General features: G+C 41.5%; 1 protein-coding gene across 2 annotated transcripts in view; it reads left to right on the forward strand.

The window, feature by feature from the left end:
- maml3 (mastermind-like transcriptional coactivator 3) overlaps positions 1–18,452 on the forward strand; it is a 515,499-nt gene that overhangs the window by 464,609 nt on the left and 32,438 nt on the right. For both annotated transcript variants that reach the window (XM_072256202.1, XM_072256201.1), the window contains exons 3-4: positions 11,835–12,101; positions 17,744–17,861. In XM_072256202.1, coding sequence (XP_072112303.1) covers positions 11,835–12,101; positions 17,744–17,861 — 385 coding nt within the window. The remainder of the gene's footprint in view (positions 1–11,834; positions 12,102–17,743; positions 17,862–18,452) is intronic.

Here is an 18,452-nt window from a genome sequence, read left to right on the forward strand (position 1 = left end):
AGAATAGAGTATAAATATAGCAATACAAAGTCATAAATAATTAAATAATAATATGTAAATTATGCCAAATGGAAATAAGTCCAGGACCAGCCTACCGGGGTGTCTGACCTTCCAAGGGAGGAGTTGTAAAGTTTGATGGCCACAGGCAGGAATGACTTCCTATGACGCTCAGTCTTACATCTCGGTGGAATGAGTCTCTGGCTGAATATATTCCTGTGCCCAACCAGTACATTATGTAGTGGATGGGAGACATTGTCCAAGATGGCATGCAACTTGCTTTTATATTCTAGACCTCTTGAAATGAATGATAACATCGCATTTGCCTTCCTACCAAGACTCAATCTGCAAGTTAACCTTTAGAAACTCCTGAACAAGGACCCCCAAATCTCTCTGTGCCTCATATTTTTGTATTTTCTCAATATTTAGAAAATTCTAGCCATAACTAACATCTCAAAGCACTTCATCACCATAGATGCTACTGGACGATAGCCATTAAGGCAGCTCACCCTGCTTTTCTTGGATACGGGTATAATTGTTACCTTTTTGAAGTAGGTGGGATCTTTCAGCTGTAGTAAGGAGAGATTGAAAATATCCTTGAACACTCCTGCTTGTTGGTTGGCACAGGTTTTCCGAGCCCTACCAAGTACTCCATTGGGGCCCGTCACCTTCCAAGGGATCACCCCCTTGAAAGGCAGCCTGATGCTGGTCTCTGAGACGGAGATCACGGTCACTGGAGCAGATGCTGCAGGGATCCGTGTAACTGTAGTTTTATTCTCCCTTTCAAAGTGCGCATAAAAGGCATTGAGCTCGTCTGGGAGTGAAGCATCACAGCCATTCATGACGTTAGGAGAAATGAAACATAGAAGAAGACTTCTAATTAAATCTGAGAATTGAATGCTTGTAAAATTTGAAGAACTTCATTTTGTTTAAAAATCTATTTTGACTTTGTACAGTTTGCAGAATTATTTGCCTGTAACAATTGGCAGTCTATATTGAGTCTTCATCAGTAAGGATACACTGCCTAATGTTCAGTCTTGGGAACTGAGATTTAAACCAAGAATTGAGTCTATTTGTTTTATGTTAGTGCCCCAAACTCATATACTGTGGATTAGGTGATTGATTAATTGGGCAGCTTCTGATTTGAGACAACTTAAAGAACAAAAACTAAACGAGAAAATAGCTGAGATTCTCTTCTTTTATTTGGGAAACTATGCCACTTTATTAGGGCAGTAGACCATTGTCAGATCCTTATTAGCAATGGGTGCGTGCACTTGTGTGGCCATTAGATGCTAAACAGTGCTTACAGTAAACAGATTTAAATAGCGTAAGTTGTGTGTGCTTGTGTTCAATTTTTTTTTTGTCACTGATATTTGGCAAGGAGTAAGCAGTTATAAAATTCAGAACTGTTTTCCTCACTGAGAGTTCAAGCATTCAGACTTGGAGATGCCAGAAACAGCTGGGAGCAAAAGTGAAACGATTTAACAACTCCCAAGTTCAGAACTACAAAGAACTTGAAAGTATCAACATTCATCTTGAATGTTACAATGAAAATAAAGATTTGGAGGATGCAAGAGTTGATAGCATTTATGAAGACGGTCCAGTACCTGCACTAGGTATCTGCACTGATTTTGTTCATTGTTAATCAAAAGTACGCGTATACTGGACGAATTCCTCCATCAATAACTATTAGGAACTAATAAACAATTTTATAGCACTGTAGTAGTATTGATAGTGTTCTAATTTGTTCTGTAATTCATTTACATACATAATTTGTTACACAGTTAAATGGTAGTTTGTCCGTTTTATACCATTCTAACTATTTCCTTGGAACTTCAACTAATTGGCCCAAAATGTACTGGTCCTGATGTGTCCCAGTTAACCAGAATCCACTGTGTTTAAAAACTTATGCATTATTTTGAACCACCTGCTGACAGAACATAATTGTGATTAGTGGCAGTGGTAATTTCGCTGATATTATTAGATTGCCTAAGAAATTGATTGTTAGTTGGCAATTAATTACAATTCAAAAATCTCTTTTCTGAACCAATTTCTCACATATCCTTATGGCACAGGAAAAGGCCATTGGTCTGATCCAGTCTACTTCATTTCTCAGAGCACTCCTGTCAATCCCATTTTGCAATTTCCTTGTAACCCATTCTTTTTTGCATGCTCATCACCACCACTATGGTTCTTCTGCCATTCACCTATACTAAGAGTAATTTACATCACCCAGTTAATTAATTAGCAAATTCTAATGCAGCCCCTCAACCTGAAATGTCAACATACAATTCTTGCCGTCACATAGGGTTGCCAGCTGTCCAGTATTAGCCGGGACATCCCGTATATTGGGCTAATTTGGTTTGTCCCATACGGGACTGCTTTTGTCCCGTATTTCCCCCGCTAAGGTAGAGCGTTCCTATGAAACCTTTCGTAAGTGGAAATGGTGTAAAGTGAAGAAGCAATTACCATTAATTTATATGGTAAAAATTTTTGAGCATTCCCAGACCCAAAAAATAACCTACCAAATCATACCAAATAACACCTAAAACCTAAAATAACACTAACATATAGTAAAAGCAGGAATGATATGATAAATACACAGCCTATATAAAGTAGAAATAATGTATGTACAGTGTAGTTTCACTGAACAGAATCGGGAAGATTAAATCAAAACCGATTTGTAGAAAAAAAATCGGCACGTACATGAATGCGCACGTCATGTATGCGCACGTCACGCATGCGCACACAGGTGCCCGCGCAAGGCTTCATGCTCGTGGTAGTCTACCTTGGGATAAACACAAGTGTCCCGTATTTGACTGCTACTTTTGTCTCTTATTTGGGAGTGAGAAAGTTGGCAACCCTACCTCCACAGTCGATGCTTGACCTGCTGAGTTTTTTCCAATGTTCTTTTTTCATTGTTCCTGTATCTGCAGTTTTTTTTCTGTCTTTGTAGTTTATTTCCACTTCTTTGGAGTGTGATAAGAAACAAGAGCACTTGGGAGAAGCTAACACAGTCACAGGGAAATGTGGAAACTACATAGCTGCCGAGATCAGAATCGAACCTGGAATGCTGGGCCTGTGCGGCAGCCACGCCACCCAAGCACGATTTGTTTTGTTCAAATACTTGGAAACTGGATATGTAATATGCCTTTGATCATTTACAGAGTCATTCATATTGAGTGTGGAAACTTGTTTTTATAAAAGACAATGTAGGGCCTAGAGATTTAGGCTTGCTTGTTGGCCTGCACTAAAACGGCAGTCTGAAGGGAGATGGGTAGAGCAATGATTTGATCCAATACATCTGAAAACATCTTTTGCAGCAATAAGTATCTGGCCAGATTTTTGTGCATATTAGTGTGCAATTTGTCATCTATTATCTGTTTTTACACATTAAGTATGCATTATGCTGAAAGCTGCACACAAGCCATGACCAAACCCCTTGCTGAATGACATTGTGGAACTCATCGTGCAGTCTGTTAGAGGTCTTGGATGACTTACAGTGATCTGGAGTACAAAAAGTTCCAGAAACAGAAATGGGCTTCCTATCCGTGATATGGAAATTGAATTGAATTGATTTTATTTCTTACATCCTTCACATACCTGAGGAGTAAAAATCTTTATGTTACATCTCCATCTAAATGTGCAATGTGCAATCATAGTAATCTATAATAATTTACAGTCAGTGTAATATAGAGTACACTCAAATCAGTATGACTTCATCAGTCTGATGGCCTGATGGAGAAAGCTTTCCCGGAGCCCGTTGGTCCTGGCTTTTATGCTGTGGTACCGTTTCCCGGATGGTAGCAGCTGGAATAGATTGTGGTTGGGGTGACTCAGGTCACCAATGAATCTATGGGCCCTTTTTACACATCTGTTCTTGTAAATGTCCTGAGTAGTGGGAAGTTCACAACTACAGATGCACTGGGCTGTCCGTACCACTCTCTGCAGAGTCCTGTGATTGAGGGAGGTACAGTTCCCATATCAGGCAGTGATGCAGCCAGTCAGGATGCTCTCAATTGTGCCCCTGTAGAAAGTTCTTTGGATTTGGGGGCCCATACAAAACTTCCTCAACCGTCTGAGGTGAAAGAGGCGCTGTTGTGCCTTTTTCACCACACGGCTGGTGTGTACAGACCATGCGAGGTCCTTGGTGATGTGGTTGCTGAGGAACTTGAAGCTGTTTACCCTCTCAACCCCAGATTCATTGATGTCAGTAGGGGTTAGCCCGTCTCCATTCCTCCTGTAGTCCACAACCAGCTCCTTTGTTTTTGCGACATTGGCAGAACATAGCATTCATGGTAAGACTTCTGGCAGTGTGGAGGATCAGAGGGATCTTGGGGTCCGAGTCCATAGGATGCTCAAAGCTGCTACACAGGTTGATTCTGTGGTTAAGAAGGCGAACAGCGCATTGGCCTTCATCAACCGTGGGATTGAGTTTAAGAGCCGAGAGGTAATATTGCAGCTATATAGGACCCTGATCAGACCCCACTTGGAGTACTGTGCTCAATTCTGGTCGCCTCACTACAGGAAGGACGTGGAAACCATAGAAAGGGTGCAGAGGAGATGTACAAGGATGTTGCCTGGATTGAGGAGCATGCCTTATGAGAATAGGTTGAGTGAACTCGGCCTTTTCTCCTTGGAGTGACAGAGAATGAGAGGTGACCTGATAGAGGTGTACAAGATAATGAGAGGCATTGACTGTGTGGATAGTCTGAGGCTTTTTCCCAGGGCTGAAATGGCTAGCACGTGAGGGCATAGTTTTAAGGTGCTTGGAAGTAGGTACAGAGGAGATGTCAGGGGTAAGTTTTTTACGCAGAGAGTGGTGAGTGCGTGAAATGGGCTGCCGACGACAGTGGTGGAGGCGGATACAGTAGGGTCTTTTAAGATACTCCTGGATAGGTACATGGAGCTTAGAAAAATAGAGGTAAGCCTAGGTAGTTCTAAGGTAAGGACATGTTCGGCACAGCTTTGTGGGCCAGGGGGCCTGTATTGTGCTGTAGGTTTTCTATGTTTCTATGAGAGGTTGTTTTCTTGACACTACTGTAAACACCCGTACAGAGAACTGAGTGCCAGGAAAAAGCTCCCCTCCCCCCACCCACCATTCCAGCCCTCCAAAGGAAATAGAAGATCTCACCTGAAGAGAAGTAGAAATATAATTCAATGGTGTATACTGCACATCATGCTGCATCATTCTGGGTAGAACAGAATTGGGCCTACAATCTCTGTTAGCTTTTCTTGTCATGACAACAGTGTTTCTTTGTAATGTGTATGGTTCAATAATGTCATAGAACTACACATCACAGGAGCAGGCCTTTCAGCCTAGTTTATCTATGCTGAACAACTTGCCTGATTGACTTAGTCCCAGTCCTGTTTTGCGATCACCTTTACATCATAATTTATTTCCATAGTTCGTAAAAGAAAACATGATCGCAAGATTGAATTTCTAGACTGTAACCTTCACAAAGGACTCCACATTATTTATGGGTTCTCTGTGCACAGAGTCTTCAGTGGCATACAGTGTGGGTCTGGGAATCTCTTCCATTAAATTCAGTTAGGTCGTGCGGGCTTGTCTTCAATTGTGTGTTTGTCTGAACAAGTCTGAGGTCTTTTTAAGTTTTGTACCATATGTTATTCATGAATATTTTTAGAAGAAAGTTTGCAAAGCCATCTCTCTCTCCCCTCTCTCCTCTCTCTCCCCTCAATTCCCTCTTTCTCCTCAATTCCGTCTCTCTCATTTCTCCCCTCTCTCTCCTCTCTTTCCTCTCTTCTCTTTTTCTTGTCTCTTCTCATCTCTCTCTTTTCTCTCCTGTCTCCTCTCTCTCCTTTCTCTTCTCTCTCTCTCTTCTTTCCTCCCTCCTCTCTCCTCTCTCCTCTTTCTCTTCTTAGCAAGCTCAGCTTGTGAAAAGAACACAATTGCAACAGAACTCTCCAGCACCAATTTCTCGGGCAATTAAGGAATAAGCAATAAGAGCAGCCTTGCTAACGATGTGCACATCTCCAGAATAAAATCACCTGAGCATGCACAGAGTCAAATAGCCTGCCACTTATTATTGCTTGGGCTCTCAAAGCGTTGACACCTGGGCACAGTACAGTAGGGTTTTTTTTTTCCGTCTCCATGGACCTGAGCTGTTCATATTATTATGAACCAGCAGTCTCAGGAGAAGCATAATATGAAAAAATTAAGAGTGCTGAAATAAATGTAAAAATAAATCGATGTTTTAAAAAATACTTCTTCCTCCAACTGATCTGTAGCCCTTAGAATGTTAAAAATATATCGTATTACTAGCTGCTTTGTGATGTATGTAAATATTAATATTTGAGATCCTGCCTTTGTAAATTCATGCATACAATTATCAAAACTGAAGGTTGTAATTATCCTTTGAAACAAGTGCTTGCTTTCTTCTGATAAAGAACCATTCTTTTAGCTGTGTATGTTTTTTTTAATGCTGTGACTCTTAGAATGTCAGCCTTTCAGTTTACTGAATAATGTCTTAATGTGTAAGTGTAATAAACAAGCCAGTGGTATACTACAGACCTGCTTGGCGATTGGTGGTATTATACTAGTGGCAGGAGAGACATAACATTTTACTGTATCAAAGCCAGGCAAAATTAATCTTCAGCTGAGAATGCAGCTGCATAATGCCTTATGTGAAGTACAGGCAAGCCACTGGTTGTATAAAATCTGAAATAAAGCTATAGCTGCAAATCCCCTGGGTCTTATAGTGTGCGCGGATGAGGTATATGCTCTCATGTGAGCCATGTTATATAGTTTAATCTGGCTGGACAGTGGCTACTGGTTGCTTGACTTTGCAAGTGAGCTATAGTTCATATAATCTGGACTCCCGCTTCCCAATCACAATTCCCTCACTTGATTTCTTCACTTTCGTCAGACTGGATGGGAAGATGTTATAAAAAAAATAAATACTTACTTCTTTATAACAAGCTGAATGGCCCTGTTTCATGAGGCCTTGGGATTATATAATATTTAGTAACATTTGAGTAATATTGTAAATATATTGTTTGATTAAACGTTCTTTGTTTGTTCAAGTAATTCATTATGGGTAATATGGAAAAATAAATGAATTGCAAATGTCATGACGCTACCAGTTCATAAGTGCGTGCCTCATTTAAGGTAAAATCGAAGTACACAAGTTATCCATGCCTCTCCCGTGTTTCTCTTCTGATTAGTTTTGGAGTTACTAAGCCTAGTGGAGGTGATGGGGTATTTTTAAAATGAACCCAAGGCAACTACCTGTCTGTGGAAGTGCAGTGAGGCGTTTGAGTTTAAAAAAAAGCCCGGTGAGATGTTCAAGTTAAGAAATAAAGCTGTACAGCCCATGTCTCTTCAAAAGGGGGAGAGAGAAGATAGTCAAGCTAAAAAAAAAATGCAGAAAACAGTTGAATTCATAGGTTCTTAAATAGTGAGTACTGTGTGATAATAGTCATAATTTTTTTAAAAAGCAGAAATGGCTGGCTACATTGGAAAGATAGACGTGTTCACTTGCACAAGCGATAACTAGATATTGTATACTGAGCAAATTGACCAGTATTTTGAAGCAAATGAAATAACCGAGAGGCAGTTTTGCTGAGTGTATTGGTTTTAAAGGGATATAGTTTGCTTAGAAGTTTAACCGCTCCAAGCAAACCAGCCGAAATGAGTTTTGCCAATACTGTAAAAGTAATACAGGAACATTTAGAGCCAAAATCATTGTTGAATGCAGAATGTTTTAGGTTTCATAAGCGGAATCAAAATGAGGGGAGTCCATTTCAGCGTACATGGCTGAAATGAAGAAATTGTTTGAATCATTGTCAGTTCAGTAATGGACTTAATGATGCACCATTTAGTTTGTGAAATCTTAAAAGATAGCATTCAAAAATGGCTCCTAACTGAAGCACAACTTACATTTAAAAGAACAGTTGAAATTGCTGTATCATTGGAAACAGAAGACAGAGACACAGTTGTGTTGCAGTCAGGAATTAAAGTGAGTGTAAACAAAATTGCAATGTCTAAATAGAAACTGGTCTGGCTGAACAAACTGTGCTACCATTGTGGCAGGGACTCACATACACCGAACCAGTACTGGTGTGAAGGTGAAACTTGTAGAAATTGCAACAACGCAGGACACATACAAAGAGCATATCAGGCAGACAAAATAAATGGACTTCACAGGGAAGAGAAAAAGGTAAACAGACATGTTGCAGTTTCAAAAAGAGTACCAATCTTCATGCTGTTGATGAAAAATGACTGGGTAGCCTTGAAGTTTACAATGTGAAAACTAATGATAGACAAGCAATATGGCTTACACCTGAAGTGAACGGCAAATTAACTAAAATGGATTTGGACATTGGCTCAGCTGTTTCAGTCATTCCACAAAAATGAGGCTAAATGGTAATTTAAAGATGCTGAACTAAAGCTTCCAGCTTTCTGACTTATACTGGAGAAAAGATAACTGCTATGGGCATTACATTCATAACAGTGAAATACAGAACAAACAAGCCATATTAGGCTTGTATGTGGTTTAAAAAAAAAGATGGACCAGCATTCCAGGGGTGTGATTGGCTGAGATAACTTACAACTTGGTTGGTGATCCAGCCATCATTTACATGTCACGTCCCCTACAATAAAGTCAACTCAAAGTGAATTAAGAAAGGTACTGGATGAGGCCACAGTGGTGCTCAAAGATGGCATCAGAAAACTCAAACATATCAAGTGTAAAATTGTGTTAAATGAAAATACCACACTCAGATTTTACAAAGCCCATCCGTTCCTGTGATAAAGTAGCCAGTGAGCTAGATCACATGGAGGCTGAAGGAATTCTTTCCAAGGTTGAGTGGAGCCCATGGGGGCAATGCCAGTGGTCCCAATAGCCAAGAAGAATGGGTCTGTCAGGAACTCTGGTGTTTTTAAGGTAACCATCAACCCAGTACTGAAAGTAAATCAATTCCCTCTGCCCAGGATGGAGGTTTTCTTTGTAAGCGTTTCTGGAGGAAAACGCTTCAGCAAAGTAGACTTAGCTAAGTCTAATTGTGTTGCAGTCAGGAATGAAAGTGAGCATAAACAAAATTGCAATTAATTACAACCCACTGATGGAAGTGGAAAAATAACCCAAGTGTTTCTCACCATAAACACTCAAAAAGGACTTTATCACTATAATAGGCGTACTTTTGGGGTGGCATCTGCTCCTGCACTCTGGTAGAAAGCTATGGACCAGGTGCTGCAAGGCTGCCCAGGTACTCAATGTTACCTGGAGAACAACATTATTACCAGTAGGGATGACAAGGAGCATTTCCAAAATCTCAAGACAATGTTAGAAAGATTAGAAGATTATGGGCTCGGAGCATGATGCAACCGGTGTGAATTCTTTAAACCGACATCACTTACTGTGATCACACCATCAACACACATAAATTACACAAGTGTGCTGAGGAAAATTCAAGCAATGGTAGATGCCCCAAAGTAAAGGATATGTTACAGTTGCAGTCCTTTTTGGAATTTGTCAACTACTATAACGGTTCCTGTCAAACCTGGCTACTGTGCTCTACCCCTTGAACACATTCCTATAGATCAGGAAAATGGACAAGGCAATGTGACAACATCATGGAAATGCTGATGGATTGTTCCTGTTTACCTCTGGAAAATTAGATAACTGAAAAATTTACAAAAGAGGACACTCTTCTGGACATATTCTCCCTAATGCAAATTGAAAGACTCCCTATTATGGCAGAGATGATCCTAAGCGAAAGCAGAAAAGACTCCACTCCATCTCAGATCTGCAGGGCCACCCGAAGTGGATGGAATGTGCAGCAGAAACTCCAGTTTCCTCATTCTTATCAGTGCTGGGATGAACTTGCCCTTGACAGAGATTGTCTTATGTTGGGATTGAGAGTTGTTGTAACATCCAAGCTGAGAGCTAAAGTGTTGGAGGTTCTACATGAATCTCATGGGAATCTTATTGAAACATATAAGATTATTAAGAGATTGGACACGCTGCAGGCAGGAAGCATGTTCCCACTGATGAGTGAGTCCAGAACCAGAGGCCACAGTTTAAGAATTAGGGGTAGGCCATTTAGAACGGAGTTGAGGAAAAACTTTTTCACCCAGAGAGTGGTGGATATATGGAATGCTCTGCCCCAGAAGGCTGTGGAGGCCAAGTCTCTGGATGCTTTCAAGAAAGAGATGGATAGAGTTCTTAAAGATAGTGGAATCAAAGGTTATGGGGATAAGGCAGGAACTGGATACTGATAGTGCATGATCAGTCATGATCACAGTGAATGGCGGTGCTGGCTCAAAGGGCCGAATGGCCTACTCCTGCATCTATTGTCTGTTGTCTAAAATGAAAGTGTTGGCTTGAAGCTTTGTCTGGTGGCCTGGCATAGATCAACAGATCGAACAGCTTGCCATACATTTTTCGGGGATGGCCTGCATTGCCCTGGTAGAGAATTCGTGTGGACTGTGTGAGACCATTCATGGGCACAAATTTCTCGGTAGTAGTGGATGGAGCTACAAAATGCTCAGAGATGTTCCCAAATTGTCTCCACTACAGCCTCGCACATTGTTGATGTGTTGAAAAGGCTCTTCTCAAGGACTGGTGTTCCAGAACAGTTAATCAGTGACAATGGACCACAGTTTGTTGTAGATGAGTTTCGGTCATTCCTAGAAGTAACTGGAATAAGACATATTGCACTTGCACTGAGCAACCCAGCTACAAATAGCTTGGCGAAAAGGTTTGTTTAGAGTCTAAATAACGCTTTGTGAGCAATGTCAGCAAGACACTACTGACACTGGATCAGAATTAGGCCAATTTCCACCTTGCATATCACAGAGCAGCACCCTCCACAACAAACAACTCACCAGCTACGCTGTTCCTGGCTCATCCCTTGCATTCCTGCTTGGATCTCCTCATACCCAATCTCAGAAGAAGTGTGCAGGACAAACAGCTGAGACAAAAAACTATTCAACCAAGGAGGTTCGATGTTTCATTCTTGGACAAGCGCTCCAGGTGAGCTGCTACAGAGGTGACCAAACGTGGGTACTTGGCAAGATTAAGGACAGAAATGGGCCACTCTTCTACACAGTGGAGACTCCTTCTGACGTCACCTGGAGATGACACATTGACCAGTTCATGCGAGCAGTGTCAATTGTTAGAGAAGAAATGTGTCCAGAGCTGTCAGAAACACTTTCTGCAGTTCCAGAGTGAATTCCTACAACCAACACTCAGAGACCCCAGAGTCTGAGATTGTTTCACGGCCACAAGGTTCACGTGCTCAGCAGAGTAATCCCCTTGTCAGGGAAGACATTATCCCACAAGAGTAAGAAAAACTCCACACCGATTAAATCTTTAGGCCTGAGTGGGGCAATTTAAAATTAACTATGCTATGGATATTATATGTGAGTTAAGATTCATTCTATATTGAGTTGGAGTTTATAGCTAAGCTGGGAGGAGTGTTTTGTATTTAATATTTCAGTAATATTTGAGTAATATTGTAATTGTGATTAAGCATTCTTTGTTTGTTTAAATAATTCATTATGGGTTATGTATTAAAATAAATGAATTGCAATCGTCGTGACGCTACCGCTTCATCAATGTGTACCCCGCTTAAAGTAAAAATGTCCACGAGTTAACCCCAGCTCTCCCATGTTTTTCTTCCAACTAGTTTTGGATTTATGAAGCATAACACTCTTGTTAACATTTCAGAAGCAAAGCGTGAATTGTTGGGATGAGGTTATTGCTGATCTAATTGTTGATTCCATTCCTTTTGCATATAGTATCCTGTTTGTGCTGTTGTTATATCCTGTATATTCTTTGAGCACTAAGTCAGTTCTTTTCTCTGCACAGGATCAGAATCCAGTGGGATCTTCTCGGCCTGCAGGATCCATCCAGCCCCCTGTCCCAGGTCCTGGCACTGGGGCTCCAGTGCCCAGCTCCATGACTGGTAACCCTGGAGGCCCTGGTTACCTTGGAAACCAGCAGCAGGCTGTCATGATGAAACAGTTGTTGATGGAGCAAGAGAGACAGAGAATGCATCAGATTCACATGATGGAGCAGCAAAAGCAGCAGTTATTCAGGGAGCAAAGGCAGCAGCAGCAGTTTCTGGCAGAGCAGGTAAATATTTATTATAGCTAGTGACTGCAACAGGGGCTGGAGCCCAGGATCCCTCTCGTACCTCAGAACCCTCAGAGGGGTATTAGTCTTCAGGAATTCCCCTACTAAATCCAAAGCTAGTCTAATTGGAGGAGACCCTTGTGAATTTGCCCTGATTTCATTATATTCTCATTACGATCAGTGTCACATGTGCCCTATCTGAGTACATGTAACTTTTTTTTATTTCTCTTTCTTTTTTTGTGTCTCCTTTTCATAGCAACTTAAAAATATAGGAACAGGACTAGGCCATTCAGCCCTTTGAGCCTGTTCTGACACTCAGTACAATATTGGTTTATCTCTTATCTCAATACCATATTAATGTTTTCCCAACTTCTCAATACCTTTTGCAACGGGAAATGTAATTATGTCCTTAACTGTGTTCAGTGACTTAGCTAATTCCACCGATTCATCGCCTTCCAGGTGAAGTAATTTTTTCTCATATCCTGAGGCTGTGACTCCTTGTTATCAACCCACCAACCAAGGGAAAATTCCTCCTCTTATCCGGTCTGTCCAGTCTTGTAGGAATTTTATTAGTTTCAATTATGTTACATCTGATTCTAAACAGTGGGTATATGCAAACCCAATCAACATAGTTTCTCCTCAGACAGCAGTCCAACTATCCCATTTCGCTCTCATCTCAGATACAGTGTAGAAGTGATATGCTTGTCGTTCTCTAGCTTTGTGTTAGTTCGTGTTGGTCTTTGATTTTCAGTTTTCTTGGTTTTGTGATTCTCAGCTGCAATGGAATCTCTTCCCCTCTTGTGTCCTCCTGTCCACCCACTTATCCTGGGCTGTAATCCAGTTCTGTAGGCCTGGACCTAATCACAGTGTGTTTTATTGTTTCTGCAATTCTCGCCTCGGTATTTTAAATGGAAGCTTCAACACTTAGATGCCCTGCGAACATAGACACTGTAAATGTCCAAGTTTTAACTCCTGTTGCACATTAATTGGGACTGTATTAGAACTATGGAAAAATAGCACAAATGACCTGTCTCAGTACTTAAGAAGTCCTGTAGTCCCCTCATTTACTCTTTTCTAGCCAAGGATTTAAAATCCCTTTTTCTTTCATCCCTGAAGTCTGACCTTTTTTGCCCTCCTCCTCGCTATGAAGCCAGGACTTGTGCAGGTCTGTAGTTACTAATGGTTTCCTTACGTTGCTCAGGCAGTTCTCCACATGGAGACCAAGGCATCTAACGAGACCAAGTCCACTCAAGGAGGATAGTAGCAGCTCTCAGTTAACCTCACATTCCCACACACATTTAATTTACCAGCAGTGGTCACTGGATAAAATCATGCGCCTGGATTGGTATATGTATATTACATATACGTAAAACACATGGTAGTTACCCAGCATACCCAACGACGATGGGAAACCTGGGCAAGAGAGTTTCTGAAGTGGAAAACCTATTGTACTGGGGAAGTTCCACTCTCTCGACTCAGAAGTCCAGGTCCTGTGCTACGAACAAGCATCACAAACTGGGGTCTTCCTTGGTTGCAGTGGATGACCGTGACGCCTTCTGTCCCTTGTCATGCCCTTCGTTCTCCACAGGGCATCGCAGTACCACCTTCCTAGCCGTTGGATCTCACTGTAGATCTAATCTGCCCAATCTGCCGGAGATGACTTTGCATGCTAGGACAGGCATACCCTCACCTGGTTTAGCCTGCCTTCAAAGCGTTGCACCGGGGTATAGCCACTGTCGCATGCAAATAGCTACTTGCGGTGAGAGCTGAGTGTCCGGTGGACTAAAGGTGGGCGAGCTGCCGCAGAAAGGACATGACTAGCCTGTTCAGCAGAGATGCTACCTCCCTGGACACCCCATATATGTACACTCAACTACCCAACTAAGGCCAGGGGTGCAAGGGTGCACCGGCCATATAGCACAGGCCAAGGTTTGAACCAAATGAAAGTCATACTGTAGGTGGGCATCTCTCAAGCTTTTACCGGTGCCATGTCCATGCCCACTAGGTGTTGGTCAAAGCTGCATTGCAAACCTAACTAATATAAAGTGGATAGCACATTGTAGCGGTTTACGAGCCTTGGTGTTCTGTACTTTGCGGGAGCACTGAATGTGACCAGGATGGAGAGCTGCATCTGTGCTCTCAACTTTCAAATCAATTGATTTCTTCCCCGTTCTCTGATATAATAGGGAACTGGGACTTGGCTGGTACTTGCTGTTCAGCTATTTCATTACCTGTCAAACAAATCTCCTCTTAAAAGTTGGCTCTTTCCATAACTTTTTTCAGTACATTAAGAAACAAAAGGACACCAGGTCCAGTGATCCTGACCCAAATACCGAAACGTCATCATTTGCACTTTTCTACACGGTCTTGAAGTGCCCGCACCCTTCCACCACCAAGCAGAGACTATGTTGATATTGCCCCAACATATTTTAAAAGATCTCTGAAGTTCCAGTGGTGGTCAGCAGTGTGAACAAGGTCACATCCGAGGTCAATCCCAGATTAACACACTGATGCCTGTGTCCTTGGACGACTGATGCAGAGTTGTAAAGTGGTAACTGTCCAGTGACCAGTGTTGTCCATGTGTGCTTCAGGCATTCTGCCCGCTTCAAATACTTTGGAAGCAAGTTTGATGAGAGGTGAATGGCCACAAAGGTGAGGGGTCAGTGGATATGTGGCCTGTACCATCCAGTCCATGAGCTTGCACTTGCTTTAGCTTAAAACGCAGGTTCTGAGCTCCAAAGTCATTATATCAAAAATTCCCACCCAAGACACAATTGGGTGAAAATATGAGTTATAAACTTAGGGATAACAGACATTCAGCATTTGATTTTCAGATCTATTTTGATCTTCCATGAAAACTAACCTAGGGCACATGATCTACATGTATGGTCTTTTCTAATAATACACCCTAACATCCAGAACTATGCTGTGAAAAACAAACCCAGTTCTTCAGTCGGAAGTGTGGGCTCCACTTGTTCTTGATAGGGATGATCTATTCTCAGCATGTGTCACCTGTCTGGGTGTTGCTTTTGATGAGGCCAAACCTGTTCACACTGCCTCACTACTTGATCCACTTATAGTCTCCAGATGGGGCCAACTCGCCAAGATTAAAAGTCATTCATTCTGCATGGAGTAGGTAAACGAAAGTATTTGATGCTCTCATGTTGGGGAAACCAGCTTTTAAAGAAAACACACCATCTACAAAAAAAGTATTGCTAAAGTTGTGGGCATGGTTTGTTCAGACCACAGGTGTGGAGATTTGATGGTGCAATAGGTCCTGTTAATGCAAGGGATTGAGCTGACTAGAGACTGTAAATTCTGGCTAGAACTAATTTATTCCTGCAAATGAATCTCTCTCTTTCTTCCTAAATCTGAACTGTTGTTCAAATTGGGTGGAATGTAAGAGCACTGTCCTGTCCAAGTAGGGTGAGGCAATTGTTCTATTTTCTGTTCTCAGGCTAATGGCAATATTCTAGTCATTTATTGTAGCTGTATTTAGAATCTTTACTTTTCACTAATAACCCCATAACAGTGCAGTTTGTTTCCATGCTGTACGTGGGATGCTTTCCTGTGGCAAAGGTGCTCCAAATAAATTCAAATTGCTGTTATCACTGTGGTGACAAGAGCCTGTTCACTTCACTGGCTTTACATGCATGTAAAGTCAAAACAAAAATTTGCTGAAATAAGGGAGAAATGTTCTGAGAACTGAACCTTTGTAAAAAAAAAGATGGGTGTTTCATGAGGGGGTTAACAACAGGGAGCTGTTCTAGAACAGAGGCTGGGCAGCTGAAGATGCTTTCCTGTGGAGCAAATTTTGGGCAGAGGGGACTCATCAGCAGTGGTCGGCAGCTCACCTAGGAGAAGGAAGACTCTGATCTCAAACCTCTGCCACCTTGCAGCTATACTCACTCATGGGGAAGGCTTCGGGAGTAAACCCCAAGAAAAATCCAGAGCTGGAGTCTCTAAAGCAGTCCGACGTTGAGTTCAACACTGACTGGCAACTCCTGCGATGCTGCTGGTGCCAAACTGTATCAGTCTCAGACATTCCTTTGGATTCATCAGCTGAGTGGAGAGGGGGAGCCTGCTACATTGGCGACAGCTTGCTCTCCATATTGTACAACCCTGGCTTGCGTATCACATAGACAGCTGGGTCACAACTTCCATGGTCAACCTCGAGCAATGGAGGGGCCTTGGCAGATCTAAGAAAGGCAGAAAGGCCTTAGCACCCATGGATGGTGGGGTTAGGGTAGATTACCGATATGGGGGCATAGAATTATGAAGGGAAGCAAAAAAAGTAGAAGAAATGTTAAATATAATGTAAAATGGCGAGAAGTATGATGGAGGAGGATAGGACAATGTGAGATAGGTATGGGAAAAGTTTTGAAAAAGCTGATATTTATGGAGGGGAACACTAAAAACTAGTGGTGTCTTTGAAATGCTCAGGAATGGTGGTGACAAGAGAGTAAATAAAGGTTACAGTCAACGCATTAGAAAAAGAAGCAAGCTCCAGTATTGTAGTAGAGGCAAAGTCAATGTCTACCCTATTGTTATGAAGGGGATTTCAAAACGTACATTTGATCTAAATTAAACATCTGTAGAGAAGTGAATTTATCAGTGTAATCACCCAAATAATTTTTGAGCAATAGTGGAAATAACTGGTGATTAGACACTGTTTAAAAAGAATTGTGGGTTCATTGTAAATTCAGCTCTGGACATTAGCTGATGGAAAACTTTCAGTGCTAGGTTTGCCCTCTCTCAGCAGTTTTCTTGGGCAATGAGAAAGGGGCTACGTTTTGACATAGTGTCCCAGGAAGAAGCCCCTGCTCCTCATAACTCTGCAGTGTCCATGTATATTGGGTGCAGATGGAGAAATGAGAGGTTGTTTGCCAATTAGCTTGCAGTTCTCACTGTAGTAATTCATGAATGAAGCTCAGTCATCAGCTGTACTTTTATACCAATTTCTGAGGCAATTTCAGGGTGAGAAGAGAAAATGTTTGTGAAAAACTATTGGCCTGCAAATTTCACAGTGATTCTCATAGTCTCCAGATGTAAATCAGTTGAGTGGTCAGCAGCTCTCCAGGAGGACTGACACTTTCAATTCTTTCTACCATATCTCCGGATACATTGCATATCCAAGAAATATTTCAATCAATTTCAGGCCTATAAAAGATCTGCAGTCATCTGCAGTTTATACAATTTACTTCAAGTTAACTTCACTAAAAGTACCAATAAATATTATAAATGAGGGCCTTTGAAGGGGTGAGTTAATATTGGTTACCAGTTGAAGACCCAGCTCTGAAACTTCCACATTTTTTAAAATTGAGGTCTCACTTGCATTAAACAAAGTGGATAAGTTATACAATAGGAATGCCATCTCTCAGTAAATTTCACCTTAAGTTTAATGCTGTAGGTTAATTTCCTACATCAATGATCTAACATTTATTTTCTCCTGCTTTCCTATTGCTTTAGTTGGATTAAATAAGCAAGTGATTTTGGGAAAGCCAAAAAGGGGGGATGAAAATCTAAGTAACTTTGTCAGTGGATTGATGGAAAAAGCTTTTCAAAAATTTAAGGAGGTTGCAATGACTGCTCTGACTGCAATTGTTTATTCGAAATCAGTGAGTTTGCTTTCCTCCCATTAGCAACAGCAACTACAGCAACAACATGAACAGATGCAACGGCATCTCCCCAGACCACATCCACAGTGCAAAGACCAGCAGAGGAATCCATATCCTGTACAACAGGTCAACCAGTTCCAAGGTAAGCCTTATTGCACCCTATTGTCCACCTGCATTACACTTTCTCTGTAGCTGTTACTGTTTAGTCTGCATTATGTTATTGTTTTACCTTGTACTATCTAAATGCACTGTGTAATAAATGACCAGTGAGCAAGCCAGACTTTTCACTGTACATTGGTACATGCAACAATAATAAACCAATTCTAATTCCAATTAATGATGCAGTTGTCTTACCCTCAGATTCTACCACTCTCTTTCACTCCAACGACAATGTTCACCACTTGCATTTTTTTGTTTTCTACTCCATTCAGAACATGCAATTGTCCTCTAATCCTGAATAAAAACCATATATATATATATTCAGATGTCAAACGAAGGTACTTGTCACTGAGAGCCATGCATTCGCAGTGATTATCCAACCCTGTCCTGAGCATTGCATGGGCCTATAGTACTTGGACCTCCATGCATTGAGTAATTTATTGAAAGCTGAAGTTCTTTATCTGCACGTTTCTTCTCATCTGTGGCTGTGTACAGAAAATCACGGGAAAAAACATCTCTGATTTTGTAGTATGACATAATTTTGCAACTTAGAAGACAATCTGTTGTCTGGTGG

This window comes from Mobula birostris, chromosome 4, assembly GCF_030028105.1.
Source record: "Mobula birostris isolate sMobBir1 chromosome 4, sMobBir1.hap1, whole genome shotgun sequence".
Taxonomy (NCBI): domain Eukaryota; kingdom Metazoa; phylum Chordata; class Chondrichthyes; order Myliobatiformes; family Myliobatidae; genus Mobula; species Mobula birostris.